The sequence below is a fragment of the Bombus fervidus genome, chromosome 19 (genome assembly GCF_041682495.2).
Source record: "Bombus fervidus isolate BK054 chromosome 19, iyBomFerv1, whole genome shotgun sequence".
NCBI lineage: Eukaryota > Metazoa > Arthropoda > Insecta > Hymenoptera > Apidae > Bombus > Bombus fervidus.
In genome coordinates, this window is record NC_091535.2 from 3,097,743 (window position 1) to 3,117,854 (window position 20,112).

Sequence of the window (20,112 nt, forward strand, 5' to 3'; positions counted from 1 at the left end):
ATCGACTACAGAAAGGAAGTCAAATAAAGACATATGTCTAAAATATTATGAATTTTATTGGTACAGATAATAAAACATTTGTTGAAAATTGTTTTTAAATCGTATATGTTAATCTACTTTTTACAGCAATATATATATTTGTTTAACTAAATAATTGTAATGTCTGACGATTAAAGTTTTAAAGGTCCCTAAAATGACAAATTCCCTATAAATTTGTGATTTTTAAACAATTTGGCATCTTTAAAATAATCCTATATAGTTCCTCAGATATTCTGACTGCAATTTGCGTGATTTCAGGCTTGGCTTTATGTTTACAAGGTTTCTCAACCGGTAAACGTTTACAATTTAGGATGTATACGTAACAAATTTCATTTTTTTCAAGTGCTATATACATATTGTAAGATATTGAATATTCTTAGCATTATTCTAGTTTTAAAAGGTGTCTGAGATAAATACGAAACATTTGCTTAAGTTTGAAATTTACATTTCTGTTATTCTTTACAGATACTTGGTAATAGAAAAAAATTATACATAGTTGTTTATCGTCAGTTATACAAATTTTTAAATAACAATGGTGATGGAAGAACAACAGTCTGATATGGAGCTAGATTCAGAGAGAGTTCCTGTACCGCAAGTACAAAAATCAGTGGAAAACTCGCGTATAGAAACAGTTAATAAAGTTACAAGCATTTCTAGAGGGAAACCCAGACTTAGAAAAAAGGCACTACACGCTGCGATACTAAAACAAATGGAATTTTACTTTAGTGATGCAAATCTAAGTAAAGATAGATTTTTAAGTAATTTAGTTAAAGAAGATCCATGTAAGAAGTATTACATTACCATTATGACATTATTAATTGTCATTTGACATTTTAAAACTCTATCTTTGAATATTTCAGATGTGGACCTCAGTGTTTTTCTAAAATTTAATAAAATAAGAGAACTGACTACTGATATAAACAGGATATCTAAAGGTGTACAAGCATCTACAATATTATCGTTATCTGAAGATGGTATGAAAGTACGACGTATAACACCAATAGCACCAAAAGAAAACATTGATGAATGTACAGTTTACGTACAAAATTTACCTCCAGATGCAGATCATGATACACTGAGTTCAATATTTTCTCAATATGGTCAAGTTGTATATGTTTCTATTCCACGATTTAAAAATAATAAAAAGATAAAAGGATTTGCATTTGTAGAGTTCGATACAACTGAAAGTGCTAAAAAATGTTTAAAGGTAAGAGGAACATATATAACAATGGAAAATTTTTAATTACTTCATACTATTGAATTAATATATTTTAGGCATTTGAAAAAAAAGGCTGTGTTTTACCATCATATACAGCTCCTGATAAACTTCTAAGCATTACTACATTTGAAAATACAGAAAATAATATGACATTAGAAAATGAGAAAAGTATCTGTACTGAAAATACTGCTGCTAATGAAAAGTTGGAAAACACTGAAACAGATAAAAGTAATGAGCAGCAGATGCATACAAACATCAATAATACTTCTGAAAATCATGATAATAACAATAAAAAGAAAGCAAAAAAAAGAAAACACTCAGATACAGAATCTGCAGAGCCAGATGAAACAGAAGAGCAAATGGAGAGTGAACTGATAAAAAGTAAAAAGAAAAAGCTGAAAAATCCTAGTGATTTACACAGTGGGGAAATAGAATCAAGTAATGAAAAACAAAGTGATGTTTTTTTGGAAGGTACACAAAGAAAATTAAATAAATGTGAAAGGAATGTGCCTATAAAGGAAGAACAAGTATCAGATAATTGTGATGAAAATGAACAAATCGTAATTGATGACAGTACTATTCTAAATAATAAAGAACAAGAAAATACAAATGAAAAGAAAAAGAAAAGGAAAAAGCGGAAGAAGCAAAGTAAACTGGAAGATTTTAGTTATAGTATAGGATTACAAGTTATGGCTAAGAAGGATTGGAAATGTCTTAGGAATAAATACTTAGAATTACAGAGAAGTAAGATGAAACAACTCAAACAACATTTAAGAAAAACAAGATGGAGCCAGTGGTCGAATTATGAAAAAAATAAACCTGAAAGGGTAGAAATTGAAGAGGACAAAACGAGGAAACAAAATAGTATATCTGCATGTCGTTTCTCATTTACATCAGGAACTATAGTTAAAATTGAAATGGATAAACCATGTACAGATTCAAAAAGTTTAAAGGTATATATATATATGTTGAACATAAAGATATAATGTGAGTAAAAAATAAATAAATAAATATATATAATTTTTATATATTTTAAATCTTTTTAGATGGAATTAAAAAATAATAGTTCTGTAAAATATATAGATGTTGAAGATGGTTCTTGTTTTGCTTATGTAAGATGTGATACAAGTGAAGCTGCACAAGCATTTATACAAAAGTCTGATGAGGAAAGAAATATGAGAATATTAGAAGGTAAGAGAACGTTGTAAATATTTTAGTAAGAAGTAATTTCATTTATGTCCTATTGTGTAGGTGAAGAGGAAAAAACGTATTGGGATAAAATCTTGCATGACAGAGAAGAAAAATTGAGTAAAAAGGTAAAAATCAAACAGAGAGGAAGGAATAAATTACTAAAAAAGGCAGAAAAAGAACTTGGGAAGCATATCAAATTCGATGAAGTGTAAACTTAGAGTACTCTTTCCTGTCAAATATATTTAACAATTGTATATAAAACACATTTGGTTTTATATCATGAATTATAAAAACAGGGATGATAAATAATATCTATCAGCATTGTTACAAATAAATCATATATTGTTTTCATTATGATTCTTTCAGCTATGTATTTTAAAAATTATCATTTTTATCATTTAATACGTCTTTATATAAAAATCCATCTGTAGTTTTAATTTTCTACCATCTTCCCCTTCCGCGACTTCTGCCAGAGTCATTACGTCCAAATCCTCCTCCTCCTCCTCCACGTCCTTTAAAACCACCACCACCACCTCCTCTTCCAAAACCTCCACCACGTCCAAATGATGGTCTACCACCACCTCGTCCACCACCATGACCTCCACCACCTCTTTTTGCTCCACGTCCACCTCCACCTCCTCTCTTTTGTACAGAACCAGGAGGTTTAGGCAAAAACCTTTGTAAAGGTAACAACTTAGCTGGATCTATGAATAGCTATGATAAAGTACAGTAGTAATAATTAATGGAAATAATTGTTAAGTTTGATTCATATATATAAAAATAAAATATACCTGTGCATCCTTTTGAAAACTGGATGCCTTTATATTTTCAGATAATTTTATAGACACATAGTAATCTCTAATGTTGCCAAATATTTCATCTATTTTTCCAATTTGTTGTTTGTTTTCTGTATAAATTGGAGCATTAAAAAAGGGTACTTGTTCTATATCTACTTTAGCAACTAAGTCATCTTGAACCGTCCATGTAAAATGTCCTAATGGAGTCACTTGTTCTGGTGGACCTTGATCATATCTATAATATATGAATCATTATTATATATCTAGTGAGAAAATATGAAATGTAATAATTACCCTCTTCCACCTCTATCGCCACCACGGCCTCCTCGGAATCCTCCTCCACCTCTTCCACCACGACCTCCCCCTTTACCAAATCCGCCGCCACCACCACGACCTCGGAATGACATTTTTTATTTTATAAATACTGAAAATAATTCATTCTATTGTTAACTTAAAAATACATATGAGGTTATGTACGAAAAATACATAACTTTACAAAAGTAAGAAGGTAGAGTAAAACCACGTGCCTAACCTGTAAAAATTATGGTCAATAAAATGATGATATTTCTATCTCTATGCAATTATACGATATTTTTTATAATTCAAGTTATTAATTGCACAACATAACAGAATTAACTTTGTCACTATGTTTATATGACTGTAATTACACTCTGTTATTACAAAACAGCGGCATTTCCTTCTGTAAGCTAGTTTACATTTATGATCATAGTCTGCACATGCGCGTTATGATCATGTAGTGATCAAACATGGCGTGTAGTACTTGAATGAAATGATTTAAAAGAGTTTAAGGTATTAATTACATAAATAGAATAATATTGTGGACTATTTTGTTTACAAAATTAACGTAATTTTTATCATATTCTGAATTTTTAAATTCAAGTTTGATATCAATTTTCATTACACCTAACTGTTTTGTATACTATTTTTTGTATGTACACTGTCTTCTGCTATTTATACCACCATTTTGTAAATAAGTATTAGTAAATACACGATATACATTCAAAATGTTTTAGCTTTTTTTTACTATAATATATGTATTTGTAATTTGAAAACAAATACTAATGAATTAAACATAACCTGAAAAGTAAGGATAGTTACGACATAACAACTAAAATTTTAATATTTGAATATTCAACATGTCAAATTTTTTGTTTAATATTTCCGATTTATTTTAGATACAGTTCAATAAAGATCAGTCAGTATCCAACTATCTTTTAGCCGTAATTTTATAACACTCCTTTGAGTACATTACATCAATAAAAATAATATCGCCTAAACGACATCAGACATACACTTTTTCATTTATTCCTGTAATATGACCATTACTAGCATTTATTTAATTCGCAAATGTGCCACGCCATCATTTATATTGTAAATTCGTATCATCTAATATCCTAACCTGTTACACATTGTAACTAGCAGTAAAAATGAACTATACGCTATCTTCACTTTTACTTCAAATAGTGCAATTATATGTAGTGCAGTTTAGTTGACGTTTAGATAAGATAGGAAAGGGTCATTACAGATCATTTAAAAATATATTCCATTGTCATAATTCGTTATTTAATGAAAGTATATAAAGTAACTAGGCGACAAAATGTGCCCATGCTCTATGTAACTTGGCGGCCAACATGATATGTTTTAATGCTTCTTGTCGACAGAAGGGTGCGTTTATCATTTTGCGTAAGCAGGTGCACGTGAGGTAACGGTGACCGTCTGCTAGACGGGTCAGTGTCAGTGGCTACGTGCATAATCTTCCTCGTGACCTTCCCCGGGTAGTTTTGAAAAATTTTGTTTCAACATTAAAATCACGACCAGTCTTGTGTGATTATGTTACATAGACTAGACGATCATCGGACGTTATAATGTTCACAGTATTTCGCATGTTACTAACACTAATCCACTTTTCATGTGACTTATTTGCCGGGTTTTATAATTACTGTATGATCGTTCATCGCAAGTGTATCGAAATCTGGTACCGTGAGAATCTAAGGACAGAAACTGAAATGCTGACGCGTGTCGCGAACGAAATGAAAAAGCTACCAAGGCATTTAGTGATCATTTTCGGCGCGAAGGAGGACACTGTTTTTGACTGCATACGAATTATTGGATGGTGTATTACCCTTGGTATACCTTACATCAGTTTCTTTGACATCAGTGGTAATTTTCATTTTTGTTTATTGCTTTACGATGTCATCGTTCCTATCATTATATCTTCTTATTTTTTTAAATAAGAAGATACATTAATGTATATGAATCTCATCTTTTTATGCCAGTCATTCTATCTAAATTCCAAGAGATAAATATTCTGTTGATTATTTTAGATTTGTCAATGTCATATCTGGTTTCAGAAAAGTTTAAATGCAAAGAAGATAGAAGCGGAACATGTAATTAAGGTACTCCTTTTTGGTAAAAGAATGTAGAAACAATGGTTCTGTCAACTTAAATTTGGAGTACTTCATGACTTAAATCTTATCTTAAACTTAACTATTATTTAAATTTTTAGTAGAACTAATGTTTTCAGTTAGTTGATCTTATAAAGTTTTTCATGTAATTAATTGAGCATATCTTTGTATTGTTAATATTTCTCTGCATACATATTTATTTCATAGAGCATTTATTCTAACCTCAAAATTGAAACATATCTTGGCTTTAACTTAAATTAAAGTTTCCCTTCTAGGATTAATTTTCTTTATTTTCTTTAATTTCATGTCAATTCTTTTTGATATGTGGGTTTAAAAAAAATCATAAAACGTATATTGTAAAATGCTTTATTCTACTGCTAAACGTAGTAATAATGCAACATTTTTATAAATTTCTATCATGGTTTACATATATCCTTAGTTTATTTAAATAATTTTTTATAAACATTATGTTTCCATACAAAATTTTTTTTTGAAAACATACAAAACTTATCATAAGCTGTTGATTATATTATCTACTAACTAAAGTTCCATTATTACTCATTTACTAATAATTTGTACAAAAGTATATTTAAAAATTGTATAATTTTTTAACAAAAATTCAATAATAAAGTAATAATAATGCATTAAATCGATTTGATTTTCTAGGATTTTTAGTACAAATTATACAACAAATATTCAATTCTAACAATGTGAACTTATTTTATAAGTTAAAAATGTAATTATTTGAAAAAATGTAGTTATATCAATTAATTTTCGTATATTTAGAACTGAATACAAAGTTTACTTAGTTTTATCTAGTCTCAAGGACAAATCGAATGTGCGTGCGATAGTATATTCGAATTCGATTAATCTTGCTATTAAAAAGATACATAATCATATGATATATTATTCAACTATTGCTTTGTTACTAAATCAATAAAAAGTATTTATAAAATGTTTTAAAATTAGAAAATTATTAGAAAATGAATTTTATAATTAAATTTCGTTGCTAATTACATCATGTTTATAATTAATATTATACTTATAATGATTTTTGTTGTTATAGGTTATTTAGTCCAAAATGAGAATTTATTGAAATACGAACTCGCAAAAAGACGGCCTGATTTATTGGATCGTATCAGTTGGAGTAAACCAAATGCAGGATTCACACAAAATGGAATAACCGGTACGTTTCCTATACAAATAATGTCTTATAATTAATAATATATCGAATAGGATCTAATTCTATAATGCTGGTGAACATGGTAATGTACATGTGTATCGTTCTTCCTAATTTATAGACTTCAAATTGAAAACGCGGATATCTTTGTTGTGCGCATCAGATGGAAAAAAAGAAATAGTATCGTTAACAAAAACATTAGCTGAAGCTGTCGTCACAGGGACGATTAAACCGGAAGAAATAAATATCGATTTACTTAATGAGAAATTAAATTCACGGGGAATTCCGGACCCTGATATGGGACTAATATATGGTCGCCTTTGTTCCACGTACGGTGTCTTGCCATGGCAAACACGGATAACAGAATTCTAGTAAGTTTTATTTCGATCACATATAGTTTTCGTATTCTTCAACATTTTTTACATTCAATTTGTAATAATATGTATTTTTTATTTCAGCACGTTACCTTCACACGTTAGTTTATCTGCAAAGGATTTCACGTGTCTGTTAGAAAAATATAGTAAATGCGAACAACGATTCGGAAAATAACTGGAATTGTTGTTCATTTGTGAAAAGTTTTTGTATCCAAAAACAAGAAGAAACAAACAAATGTGAAACAAAATATAGCTTCTAAGGACATTTTTTACAAAGACTGAATTTAAAATAATTTACAGATACTATTTTATAAGTGGTTGCGTACTAAATAAACTTATAATGGCTACATGTGTGGCACAAGTGTCGTTTCATGAACCGATTTTAACGTTTGCCGATAAGAAGGAATTTAGGTAGCTTAATTTGAAGAGTTTCTAATTAATAAGAAAAGAAGATTCCACAAAATGCTGTAGAAACGAAACATTTTAATTGTATTTTTAATTATGCAAAATAATTGTCCTGCCATAAGTTAATACCATAAAAAATGGAGAGAAACATAAGGAATGTGATATTTTGTTTTTCTCCTCAATTAATTAAAGATTTTGGTTTATTTAGTTTTAATATACTATATCAATAGTGTGTTAATGCTAAATAAAATATAATTTTTAAAAATACAAAGAGGAGTGATAAGTAGACTATTAAAAAGTGATAACATTTTAAAGAGGAAAGTATATTGATTTAAACTCAAGTACAAATAAATTTAGATATCTAAGGTAAAATTTTAGTACATCACGTTGATCAATTTTTTAAAGTTTAACTAATATATCACTCTTCTTTTAACTTTATTTATATTTTCTAAACAAGGACCAGGAGCACTCACGCTTTATGAATAAACATATTGTGAAATTAAAATCTTGGCAGCTGTTGCATTTTATTTATTAAGACAGTAACATTCCACATATACATATATAATTGTTTATTTCTAAAGTGACCATGCACACAAATATTTTGATATTAAAATGATGACAAGATTTTTACTTTCGTCTGTGGTATTTGTCTCGTAAAAAATCGCCTATTGTGGAATCAAATTCCTAAAATATAAATATAATTCGTTTTTGCATAAGCCTTGTATTACTTATTTAACAATCCTTTCTATTCCTTAATGGTTTTAGAAATTTTAATCGAATTATATGTGATTATAATCAGGTCATTTCTATCATTTAGTTACTCTTAAGTGAGCATTATTGGTTCTTATTATTTGCTTGTAAATTAAGAACATAAGATCAACAACCATGTAAATTCTGTGTATATTCTATTAAATGATCAATTTTCTGTTAGTTTTGATCATTCAACTGTTAACTTCTCTTTCATAGTTACTTCTCTAAATATTACATATTATATCTATGATAAGATCTGCTTTAAAGAACATTAATTATATTAGGATTAGAAATGGTATTCATCAATTTGCTTCTATGTTAAACATATTAGAGATTTAGCAACTATCCGATTAACCGATTAACTGGCTCTCAATAAACTGACGTCTTTGCCGATGATTTTCAAACACCTTTACAAAACGCGTCAAATTTATGATTGTTTAATATTGCAAATTCGAAAATAAATTTTTTAACATTGTTATTGTTGAGGTTATTAGATGTATGTGAATACAAAGGAACGCGTGGATAAATTGTAAGGTAGAAAATATATATTTTGAATACTAAAGTGTAAATACAAAGTTCGGAATATAATTGAGCTGATCCAGATCCACACGCTAGCAGTGTTACCTTATGACTGAAAACCCTGAAGCCATCGTCGTCTGTCTACAATTTATGGTTTACCTTCGACGCAGTCTTTTGTCTATGCGCTGTCGATGGCTTCAGTGCTTGAGAAAACTAAAGACCAGATGTAGAGTTTTCTTAGAAGTGGTGACCACTTCAACAATTACATTTATTGAAGTTTTTGTTTTGATAAAATTAAGATATAATTACCAAAGTTTATAGTTTATTAATAGGTACTTATAGTATATTAATTGGTTTTTATTTAGTTTATTTTATACTAATTTATTACCAATTAGATACTAATTATTATTTTTAATTTTTTTATATAATAATTATGTTATATACAAATATGTACATATAAGTAAGTATACTATATTACTACATATTAAAAAATATTAAAATCATACTGAAGACAGTAAAGGAAGAACATTGTACTTCTATTTGTATATCTTATCAAGTTGTCAATAATAATAAAAATCTAAGGCCGATCAATCGGTTTTTTTGCCGACTAGTTGTTGACTACAGAAGTGGCCGGATAATCAGTTTAATTAGTCATTCACTAGTCGGTACATTTCTACCGACTTATTATGTTTTACATTGGTAAACGAAAATAAAAATCAAATTAGTCGAATTACGGCCAAATGTAACTTCTTAACTTAACCTAACCTTCTAACTTAAAAGATTAAAATGACCAATTAAATAATAAGTATCTAAACCATTTCTTTAATTGATCTGTATCGTTCACCATCGATGTCATCCAAATATAAAATTCTCAGCAGACTGTCTATGATACCTTCCACTGGTACGTAGGCTTAACATCGGATTATATACTTTTAAAGATGTCAGTCCGGCTTTTTCGTCCACACAGCAAGTATGTATATACAATGGTTGTTGGCGAGCAGGGAAACAACCATTTTTCAAGATAAACTGCGCTATATTGTACTTATATACACTGTACATCTACGTGGGAGAGAAAGGAGAGGAGGGAGAGGAAGGAAGAGGAAGAGGACATAAGAAAGAACGACAGGGATAAAAGCCAGCTAACTTTTCTGGAGACGCAATCACGTCTTCAAGAATTGCGTCTGAATACTTTAAAGTTTATCCTCGAGTCAGATTGGGGAATACTTGCGCACTACCGGAAGTTCCGATGTTGTTATACTTATGTCCTTAAAAAGTTAAAGCAGAAATCACTAATTCGATAATCCGATAAAGTTTATAATCCGTAAACTTAGTTCAATGTCAACTGTTATTGATATAATTTGTAAGAATTCGATTTGTTTTCCAAATAGGTCGTTATTTTTCTTCTACACCTTTTTCCTGCTCTATGGAATTTGTGCGCACTCGTTTATTAGGTTCAGTTTATCCGGAAGTAGAGAAAGAAGAATCGATCTTGTAGAAGTTACACACATTTTGATGCACGCAGTTAAGCTAAAGGACATATTGTTAGATGTATCTTTTTGTTTCTTTTTGAGGTTTATGTCTACCATTTTCTTAGAAAAAATATTTTTTGATCCTTTCAAAGAAAATTAATTCTTCAAGAGATTTTAATTAAACAATGTTTTAATTCGAATTTAAAAGATACTTAGTAATTGTTTTAGCAAAATTAAGTATAGGTTAAATTGGAATGATGACGAATGAATCTTAAGTTAAATGCCCCTTGGTTATGTTTCCCCACTCCCGCGACTAGTGGGAACGATCCGAAACATTTAAGAAACACATATATCAAACAAGAAGGATACATTCGCATCTGTGTCGCGATTGTTGTGTCACGATGGAAAACAAGTGACCCAGATTCGCCCCTACCTAAACAAGTGCCTCTACCTGTTGCACTTCATCCCCAATGCATGAAAACCTCCATCTACTAAAGAAATATGTAGACACCTTTTCGCCTTTTATAATATTTTTTCCTTTGAATTTTTTTATATCTTTCTCGTCTACTTGAAAATTATAATAAAGCGTTTAAGAATATTAGAATTAATATTAGTATTAGAAAAAAATAAAAGGAAAAAATACTTTTTCGTAAAAAGAATAAGAATGAAAAAAATTAATAGTTAATATTCCTTGCAATTTTACTAATTTTGACTTTCATCGCTTTTTATCGATAAACGTAATTCTCAGAATCATTTTTGGGTTGAAAAATCGGTGAAAAAAAAGAAATATTTAAAAATGAAAAATCGATCTAAATCAACAGTAAGTAAAATCGAAGCGTGTTTAGGAGAAGGAGTCAAGGATCCTTCTTTTTAGGTGCCACACTAAAATGTCACGGAAGTGATAGTAATCGGTGAAAAGGGTGGCACGAATGAAAAACAAATACAAAACAAACGATGAAAAACAAATACGTGAATATTCACTTAAATCTTTATGCAAACTTCCAGCAGCTTTTGTATAACCATTTATTATAGAAGCACAAATCACGAATATGAAATATTCTTCTATCCAAACTGAATACGTAATGAATAAAAAACAATTATATGATTATTACAATATTTCAATAACATAGAAATTCCCGTTAATTCTCCGAATAAATATTTATTCAAAAGACTCATCCACCAAACAGAGCGAATAAAATTAAATACCACATAAACAGAAAATAATTCTGGAAGAAAATATTACATATAAATTACAACTATTCAACTTTAAATTAAACACAAATATTTACTCGAATATCCAAAAATTAATCTTTACCAAGCAGAGTTTGTCTAAAGCAAATGTGATATGGATGAAGAATAAACAGATAAATCAATAACATCAAACAGATCTTAAATTTCATATATGTTTGCAGTAGATGTTTTATAATGTCTATGTATATTTTCAGATTTTGTTCAAATTTTACAATCAAAATAGTCATTATAGTACTAATGATACTATAAGCGTGGGGCCAGGGACCCCATGGAGCTGCAAAAATACTTATCAACAAAATTAGTGAACAATTATCAGAATTACACAAAATACGTCTGTTAGTATGCAAATTTTAACTTTGCTAAAATGATGTCTGTTAAATCAAAACGTTATTGAATCCTTCAACGAGGCTCGCTTATCATGGCAGTTTTAAAAACAGTTTTGGCCATTGTCGTCGTATTCTAATTAATAGTAATAGTAATAATCTAATTGAATGTCATATTGTGACAGATTAACCAAAGAATCTTTAAATACTAATTTCCTATTGATTTAACAAGCATCGATCTAGCCAGGTTAAACTTTTTTCAATTTGATTTACCTGTAGGTCCCCAAAATGACTATCAGCTTCAGATCTCCAAAGGTTTAAATCTGCTACTGTATACGACTCAGACAAATCATTCCCATTCCACTAAATCTCTGGAATAGGAAACTGTAAACCTTTTGTACTATTATATGGAGCGATAGTCAGAACAGTCGTGCAACCATGGAGAGAAACAGTTACAGATGGGTCAGTGTAATCCATCTCAACATTCTTACTTGACCAAGTCACTCAGATAGGAAATCTCAGACTATTATATTGAAAAATCATGAAAATAATCGCGTGAAAAGAAGCAGTTACTGATAGATCAATCGGTGTTCCATCTCAAAAGTCTTGGTACAGGGATCATCGATTCTGCTTGGTGATGATTATTATTTGCCAAGACTCATAAATAATAAAGGAGATAGCCGGTGGTGTAATTGAATCAAAATAATGTAGAGGTATCGTGTTATACGCCTCGGGCAATCATAACTCAGGCTATCTCGTCTGTGTGTCGGCCCATGTCGGCCCGAGGTGACTACGGGGGATGCGCCGAGGGTGCCTCTATATAAAGGGTGTCATCTCTAACCCCGGACACTCGTTCCACCGCAGCAACAGGCCGCAAACGTCGCGTATTCCTCCTGCGTACGCGATAGTTTCCTTTCTATTTCCCTACCTTTCTTCTTCTTCTTCATTTTGTGCAACAAATTCACCGGAATCCATCCACCAAGGGCAGGAACTTGACACATCCGGAGACCATCGAGGAAGATTTTCGATACTCATAACAACTACACTTACGACATGGTGAGTGATTCAGTCTTCTTGTGAATTTTTGGTGCACCGGTGGATCTCTCTGTTTAGACCTTCTTTTTGCTATTATACTTTTTCTTGACTTTTTATTTATTTACGTTCCTTCTTTTTGGAATAGGTTTAGATTAGGTAAAAGGTGCTTTGTGTATTAAGATCATGGTGAAAATGTTACTGATTTTCAGCTTTTGCATTCTTATGTAATTTGAAGTTTTTTTTTTTTAATAGAATGTATTAATTTTTTCTGGTAAATCTGATATAATTTTGATAGTGTTTCGTGGAGCATTGGATTGTTTTGTGTCAAAGGAAGGCAGAAATGATACCACAATTAGGGGCATACTTTGATCTTGATTTTTCTAACAATTTTAGATAGTTTTGCGTCAGAAGAAGTCTTATTGTTAGTAAGTGAAGTCTGTTCTCAATTAAAGGTGATTCTATTTAAAATTGCTTGCATTGTCTTGTGAATTGACAATAGTTTTGATAATAAATGAGACGAAAGTTTCACTATTACCATTTACACTCGATTCCCACGAATTCTCATTGTGTTTGTGGCAAACATATAATAATTGTCGAAGCAGTAACCACAGATTAGCAAAGAATAATGACAAAACAATTAAAAGCGTTCAAGTATCTTCTATTCTATCCTTGATTAATATTACTTCGTTTTTAATTATTTTACAGTTCCCACTGTTGTTTTTCTGTTTCCATGTAATTCAATCAAAACAGCAGTTAATTCGAGTACTGATCGATCTTCTTCCATTGAATTGACTAATTAGATTAATTTTAAGTATTTTACAAATTATGAATGTTTGCAGTTATGGACAAATAGTTACACTTTCTTGTAGGCCATAGCAAATGAAACTATAAAAAGGTTTAAAAGTTACATGCAGCTTAACTGTCTTTTTTTCAATTTGAAATATTAAATAGATGTAAACATGATGTTTTGAAATGAACTTTATAATTTACATATTTCCATTAATGGAATGGAAAGAACATACTATTACAATAACTAGTTTCAAATGTCTTTTGAACTTGTTTTGAAAAAGCTTACTTTCTTCTATGGAATTGAAAATTATTTTAATAAATTTATAAAACAACATATAGTTATATTAAAGAAGATGAAGGTAACTTTGGAACGTGTAAAAAGTCTCCACTCCTGAAACAGGCACTCGTACCGCGTAATGTACCATTTGAAATCATTTAAGCTCGACCGTACGTTTCCGAATGAAGTCCGAATTACACTTTATTTCCATGGACAAATCGCAGATAGTGGGGAAAATTAATGAATTTTAGCCGCATAAACAGTCCATTCCCTGGAAAGTTTAAATAAATAAGATAAATAAGAGTTCATTGATTATTTGCATAATAATATTATCAATCTACTTCGATGACCTATGATATCATCTCATTAATTAATGAAGGAAGGAAAATGAAGCAATGATAGGAACTTATTACAATAATTTTCTCTATCTATAATTTTTCATCCAAATAATAATAGATTATATTGAGACAAGAGGATTTAACTATTAACCAACATTTCATTCCAATAAATGTGGTTCAAAAAAATGAGAATCTATTGTAATTCGTTTCAAACATTTGATACTTCCTTCCATGTACTATACACATGAAATGATAAAAATATAATAATTTATTTTCCACGCATTGCATATTTTACTATTTTCTGTTTCTTCTGCTTTGCGTTTTTATTACCTCTATACTATATCCATTTTTTATTTCAACAGTAACATCAAAAGCAGAAATTATCTTGTACAAATTAGTATTTTGTTACTCATACAGCTCATCAGATCATTTCCGGTCAAGTAACTCAGCAGTTAACAAATTAACTCTAAATGTTCTCTACGTAGAATCACTTTGATTTTCATTGAATGTATCTATATTTAATACTTACAATTAGTTGCATAAAACTAATTTGTAGGATTTCATTCCATAAATAATTAATTATATTTTTATTATATTTTATTATATTTACTAAAGTTTAGTACTCCTTTCGCCTTTTGGACGAAGCAAATTCTTCCGTGCATTTTTCTGACAGAAAAAAATATTATGAATAAAATATTGATTTATTTAAGGATGTCATTATTTATTTTGAAATTTTAATATACTCCAAACATAGCGAAGGGATTGTAATGTATTAAAATACACACCTCTCCTCCCCTGAAACCAGATCCATTCATTAACCGTGATGCTAGAATGAACAAATGTATGCTGCTACATTTCTCCTTCTATGTATATATATATAATTACGCTTAATCGAATTATATTCAAGTTATTACACGCTCGCTTCACGAACCAAAACCTCTTTAACTTTTCGTTGCGCAGCTCATTGCTACGAAAAAATTCAATATTATTTCAATTAGACACAATTTTCAAGCCAATTTGTTTATTTGTTAATAAAGAGTAGATCTCGTTACCTTTTTCTCACACAAACAATATCATGAGTCATCGATAATATCATTATACATATATTTTATTATAAAATTCCCTTCGTCAAACAAATCTCTTAAAAGCAAAGAGAAATAAGATATATATACATTTATATATATTTAATGAATATATGTATATGATTTTATAAATATATATACATATATTTAATATTATATAATATATATATATAATTCAACTGATAAATATTAAATTAATAAAAGAAATGTATTATAGTACGTGCAGAGAGCATACAGGTTAGAGAGTCGTTTATCGCCATTCACGGAGTTAAATCGCATTTCTCCTTCCGTTATTTTCGATAGCTCTGACGAGATATTTCCTTTGCCAGTGACATATATTTAAAATTCCTCATGGTTACACCCATCTTGTTTCGCCACTTTTCTTACGACTTGCTCGTACAAATTGCTATCAAAAGAGCGGTAGGTGTATCGAGGACGATGGATAACATAATTTGCGAAGTCGATCTTCTTCCGTAGCGGACAACGAATACGATATCAGACGGAGGACGAATTTTAATTTTACATTCATCCAACTTCTTCGTTTTATTCTTTACCCTTCTTTGACGGCATTCTGATAGTTTTTGAGCTAATGCTTTTGAAATTTATAAAGTAACAGTGATCATCATTGCTGGAGTCAAAGTTAAGGAGACTGGAAGAAATTTATGAATAATTCTCTAATTGTGGAACAACCTAACCTCAATCCATGATGGAGATGAAGTTTGGAATATTTTTTCAGTGGTGTTATTTAACGATGATATTATTTTAACGTGTTTCGAGAAGCTTTTCATTTCTATCGACTTATACGTATATATGAGGGAAAATCATAGTGGCGTAATCAAGATATTGAAAATTTGCATTCACACGCACAATCTTTTCTTATCTTCAATATTCCCCATCAAATCCAATTTCCCATTATAATCACAAACGTAATCAGGAGAAAGAAATTTCTTACAATTTCAGTCTTGATAAAAAAATCAATCTTATTCTCCCTTTCTTTTTCTCTGTTCTTCCACGAATCTTACTTTCGCATCACCATTGTAATTTTCCGGGTCTTCATAATTTTTTTCCTTTGTTGCCTGTGTAGAAATTCCTCATTCGTCGTTAAAGAAACCTTGAGGCTTTGGGCCAGACCAAACGAAGAATAATAACATTGATAATGATCCAGTAGAGCATCGATATTATTCTTGGTCTTGGTTTATGTCGGTTATTCCTCTGGTTATTCTTCCTCGTAAATCCATACGTTTTTAGTAGAAAACGTAGGCGACGTGGTCATTATGAAGGGCGACCGTGTACAGGGTTAATTAAAGTAACGTAAGACGTCGTATTAATCTAGCTCGGTATACCGCGTTATTACTAAACATCCTGTTAAGACATCTAATAACAAGCCGATATTATTTATCACTGGCTTCCGACGCGGTCACCAACGACATATCTCAAATAATCTGGAGAAATCTGTAACAGAATCTTTCGACCAATTCTCTGAAAATCATAGCAGTGGAAGTTAAGATTTTGAGAATTTAGACTTATTACGTACTAACATTATTGTAAAAAAGTATCCGGATATTTGCTTATTTTTGAAAATATGTATTTTAATTATAGATTTATGGATAAGTTCCGGAGTATAATGAGTTATGTGATCGAAATACTCGGTTATATTGATTTTCGAAAATTGATATATAATAATAAAGCTGATGTTTGTAATTGTCAAGTAACCCTAACCTAACCCCAAATCTTGTAGAATATATATTTCGTTAGTTGACAAACTTTTTATCTTTACCTACCCCTTATGTTGAAATTTAAGTAGCAAAATTATATATTTTATCTGCAAATTCCAGTTTTACATAAAAAAAAAAAAAAAAATACGTTTGATATTTCTTTTCTACATTCCTATCATCGGATATTTTAATAATTCTATGGAACGTTGTTTGTGCAATTTTTAGGAGCTTTTAAGAGCTTCTTAAAAGCTTTTAAACAATCATTATGCTCAGGAGAGTGTACACGCGAATAAAACTGAAAGAAATACAGGGAAAAAGAGACGTATGAAATTATACACGAAACATTGTTACGCGGTGATTCTTTAGATCTTCATAACTACTCCTTATTGTGTATCCTATTCAATGGGGATTTCAGCGTTCTCGAATGTTATGCAAACGATGTTATCGTTCGTCTATCTTGTTACGTAAAATAAATAATCAGTTCTTTCTATAAATATTCCTATGTACTCTCTATGTTACGCTTTATTTTATCTTTTTTGTATGACTTTTTTTCTCACCTTTGTAAGATCTCTTTCATTGCTATTATTATTAATATACGTATTTATAAATATCTGTGAATTCATAACATTGTATATTATTTTCTGTATTTTACTAGGTACTTTTTGAGAAAAAGTGCTCTCAGAGATAACCTATAAGTTCAGATTTAAATCTTTTATTGGTGTACTTGAGAGTTCACCAGAAAATTATTAGCGCATTTCTATTTCATCTAATGCCCAAAGGATTTTAATATTCTTTCAGAAGAGCTCGTTAACATCGTTGTATGTGCTGTCCTTCATCTGCAACTGGGCGCTGGTTTCTTCCTCCATATTAACCCCCATGAAGGCTGATGGAAGTTTGAGAATCTTCAAGGATGGGCCCAATGACTTCGAATACGCACTGAAGAGGCATGACGTCGATAGAAGTTCGGAAGATTCTGATTCAAAAGAACGACGAAGCAGCGTGGGGTCCTCTTTCATAAGATACGGTCGCAGCGATCTGGACGGAAATATAGAGAGAGTTTCCAACAGCGATGGCGATGGTAGCTCGAAGGTGAACAGGTATCCTCGTTGGAAGTCACCGGATATCATCATTAGGTTTGGCCGATCGGGCTTCAAGAGCCTGAACGACGACACACATTACAGACACGGAAGAAATAACTTGAATTTTCTCAGGTAAATGAAAGTGAATTAGATTTTCGAAGATTTTATTTAAATTAAAAGTTTGTCAAATATCTATCGAAGTAAAGGCAATTACTGCTGATGTCTGTTAATTGTTAATTAGTAACGAAAATTAGCTGTCGGAATTTTAAAATGTCTCCTGAAATCCTGAAGCTTCCGTTGAGAAAACTAGTTACATTTAATTTCGTTCCTCTAACCACAATTCGTCGGTTGATCTATTGATCTACACAGTTATGTATCAGTGTGCACCAATTAGATCTAGAAATAGTACTAGTAGTGGTATCTTCATATGACTACAAAAATTTGGTACAATGAAAATGAAATGAAAACCTGCTAAAAAAAAGTTTTTTGGAAAATAAGATGTATGCTAATACTTTTTGTAGTCACTGTATCTGATAATAATAATGTTCATAATGTTCTTAGTAATATTCATTTTCTACTAGATACGGCCGGAACGTGCAAATTTATCCCCTAGAAATCGACATGACTACGATGTGCTCCGATCTACTGTCAAATGACGAGATCAACGATCTTCATCCGTACGAGGCGAGGTTGCTTCGCCTGTGTAACATTTTGAACAACAGCGATATAGAACATAGAAACAGTCCGGACTTCTTAGAGGACCGGCTCGTTTCGAAACACAATTAGATATGCTCTTGTAATCGATCCATCGCGCCTATTCATCGGAATTCGTGCCAAGACCCGCCGTCAACAGCTCACTTTCGGGACACAGCACCGCAATCGATCCCGAAATTCCGATGGACAACGTTGTTATCGGCCGATCCATACTCAGTTATGACTTGACGAAGACCTGTTACACCTTTCTTCGAGCTTTTAGCCTTGCAAATGATTTTATGGAGCCGGTTGATGCTTTCGTCTTGGTCTTTCAGGTAAAACTGCGCTTAATAGTATTAGACAACTACTGTCGACTATTAGTCAACAATGATGTCGCAAGGATCACGAATTGATCTTTCAAAGGAAAAGCATGATATAATTCACATTTTCTAGCTTTAACAGAGGAGCAATTCTTAAATTCAATACAACGTCAACGAATTCTACATCATATTATTTGTTTGTTAGAAAACAATTTGTGGATATTTATTATCTACTTTGCAAAATCTTATATTTCCAAGTCTGTAAGATTATTCTCTTTCTCAACTGTTTCATATTAAAACATTTTTCTTCAGACATCAAGTGACATAATGGTCAGAAACAAAAATGGATTTATCATATTTTTCCCATGTGATTGTTAAATTTTGAACTGAGACAGATTGAATCGAGTCGAAATTTTTTAATTTTTCTCATGGATCGATTTTAGAATTTTTATTGCGCTATTTGATTTTCACAGAGATATTTCAGTGAGTTCCTTGAATTTCGTAAAGATTCAAGAAAATTTGTGGATCGTTGTGCGATCATATGTAAATAATGCTGTTTAATATTATTTTTGTTAACGCATTATTACGTTTTTTAATGGCTGTAATATGGCCCTTTTTTTGCATAATTTATTAATTAGTAATAGTGAACTGACGAATGACAAGTTGATTTCTTCTTTATAAATGTACAATTTTACGTTAAATAGATTAATCAAATGATTTATATGTTATTTGTTATATATATATATATATATATATGTTTTTTATATAAATTTATTTGTAAAATTCCATTTGCTTTGCTATCGAACTTGGCCCAATTATGTAAGAAAGTCAATTGCTAATC

General features: G+C 30.5%; 4 protein-coding genes across 5 annotated transcripts; 3 read left to right on the plus strand and 1 right to left on the minus strand.

Annotated features, from left to right (window-relative positions):
• Window positions 1-286: 286 nt before the first annotated feature.
• Window positions 287-2,673, plus strand: Larp7 (La related protein 7). 2 transcript variants are annotated; one of them, XM_072021425.1, is made up of 6 exons: window positions 287-439; window positions 505-821; window positions 900-1,246; window positions 1,315-2,211; window positions 2,305-2,449; window positions 2,510-2,673. In XM_072021425.1, the coding sequence occupies exons 2-6, from the start codon at window positions 572-574 to the stop codon at window positions 2,659-2,661; spliced, it is 1,791 nt and encodes a 596-aa protein (XP_071877526.1). In that variant the 5' UTR covers window positions 287-439; window positions 505-571; the 3' UTR covers window positions 2,662-2,673. The 2 variants fall into 2 exon arrangements, with proteins under 2 accessions (XP_071877526.1, XP_071877527.1); XM_072021426.1 differs by having other exon boundaries at window positions 303-821.
• Window positions 2,670-3,977, minus strand: Gar1 (Gar1 ribonucleoprotein). The gene is made up of 4 exons (XM_072021432.1): window positions 3,779-3,977; window positions 3,541-3,670; window positions 3,241-3,481; window positions 2,670-3,163 (listed from the first exon to the last, which is right to left on the minus strand). Exons 2-4 carry the CDS (start codon window positions 3,651-3,653, stop codon window positions 2,891-2,893), a joined length of 627 nt encoding a protein of 208 aa, XP_071877533.1. The 5' UTR covers window positions 3,654-3,670; window positions 3,779-3,977; the 3' UTR covers window positions 2,670-2,890.
• Window positions 3,978-4,689: 712 nt separating this feature from the next.
• On the plus strand, window positions 4,690-7,784 carry Tango14 (transport and golgi organization 14). Its single transcript, XM_072021372.1, has 4 exons — window positions 4,690-5,427; window positions 6,739-6,858; window positions 6,974-7,223; window positions 7,311-7,784. The coding sequence occupies exons 1-4, from the start codon at window positions 5,133-5,135 to the stop codon at window positions 7,399-7,401; spliced, it is 756 nt and encodes a 251-aa protein (XP_071877473.1). The 5' UTR covers window positions 4,690-5,132; the 3' UTR covers window positions 7,402-7,784.
• A 5,021-nt stretch (window positions 7,785-12,805) lies between these two features.
• Window positions 12,806-20,098, plus strand: LOC139996885 (FMRFamide-related peptides). Its single transcript, XM_072021396.1, has 3 exons — window positions 12,806-12,999; window positions 17,978-18,390; window positions 18,840-20,098. Exons 1-3 carry the CDS (start codon window positions 12,997-12,999, stop codon window positions 19,042-19,044), a joined length of 621 nt encoding a protein of 206 aa, XP_071877497.1. The 5' UTR covers window positions 12,806-12,996; the 3' UTR covers window positions 19,045-20,098.
• The last annotated feature ends 14 nt before the right edge of the window (window positions 20,099-20,112 follow it).

Excerpts from the sequence above, each read along its gene's own strand:
- Larp7 (XM_072021425.1), top strand. The coding sequence starts at position 572 with ATGGTGATGGAAGAACAACAGTCTGATATGGAGCTAGATTCAGAGAGA. Across the intron at positions 1,247-1,314 it reads GTGCTAAAAAATGTTTAAAG|GCATTTGAAAAAAAAGGCTG; the intron begins GTAAGAGGAACA and ends AATATATTTTAG. Across the intron at positions 2,450-2,509 it reads AAATATGAGAATATTAGAAG|GTGAAGAGGAAAAAACGTAT; the intron begins GTAAGAGAACGT and ends CCTATTGTGTAG.
- Gar1 (XM_072021432.1), bottom strand. The coding sequence starts at position 3,653 with ATGTCATTCCGAGGTCGTGGTGGTGGCGGCGGATTTGGTAAAGGGGGA. Across the intron at positions 3,482-3,540 it reads GGCGATAGAGGTGGAAGAGG|ATATGATCAAGGTCCACCAG; the intron begins GTAATTATTACA and ends CATATATTATAG. Across the intron at positions 3,164-3,240 it reads GTTTTCAAAAGGATGCACAG|CTATTCATAGATCCAGCTAA; the intron begins GTATATTTTATT and ends ACTTTATCATAG.
- Tango14 (XM_072021372.1), top strand. The coding sequence starts at position 5,133 with ATGTTCACAGTATTTCGCATGTTACTAACACTAATCCACTTTTCATGT. Across the intron at positions 5,428-6,738 it reads CAGTTTCTTTGACATCAGTG|GTTATTTAGTCCAAAATGAG; the intron begins GTAATTTTCATT and ends TTGTTGTTATAG. Across the intron at positions 6,859-6,973 it reads CACACAAAATGGAATAACCG|ACTTCAAATTGAAAACGCGG; the intron begins GTACGTTTCCTA and ends CCTAATTTATAG.
- LOC139996885 (XM_072021396.1), top strand. Across the intron at positions 18,391-18,839 it reads AATAACTTGAATTTTCTCAG|ATACGGCCGGAACGTGCAAA; the intron begins GTAAATGAAAGT and ends ATTTTCTACTAG.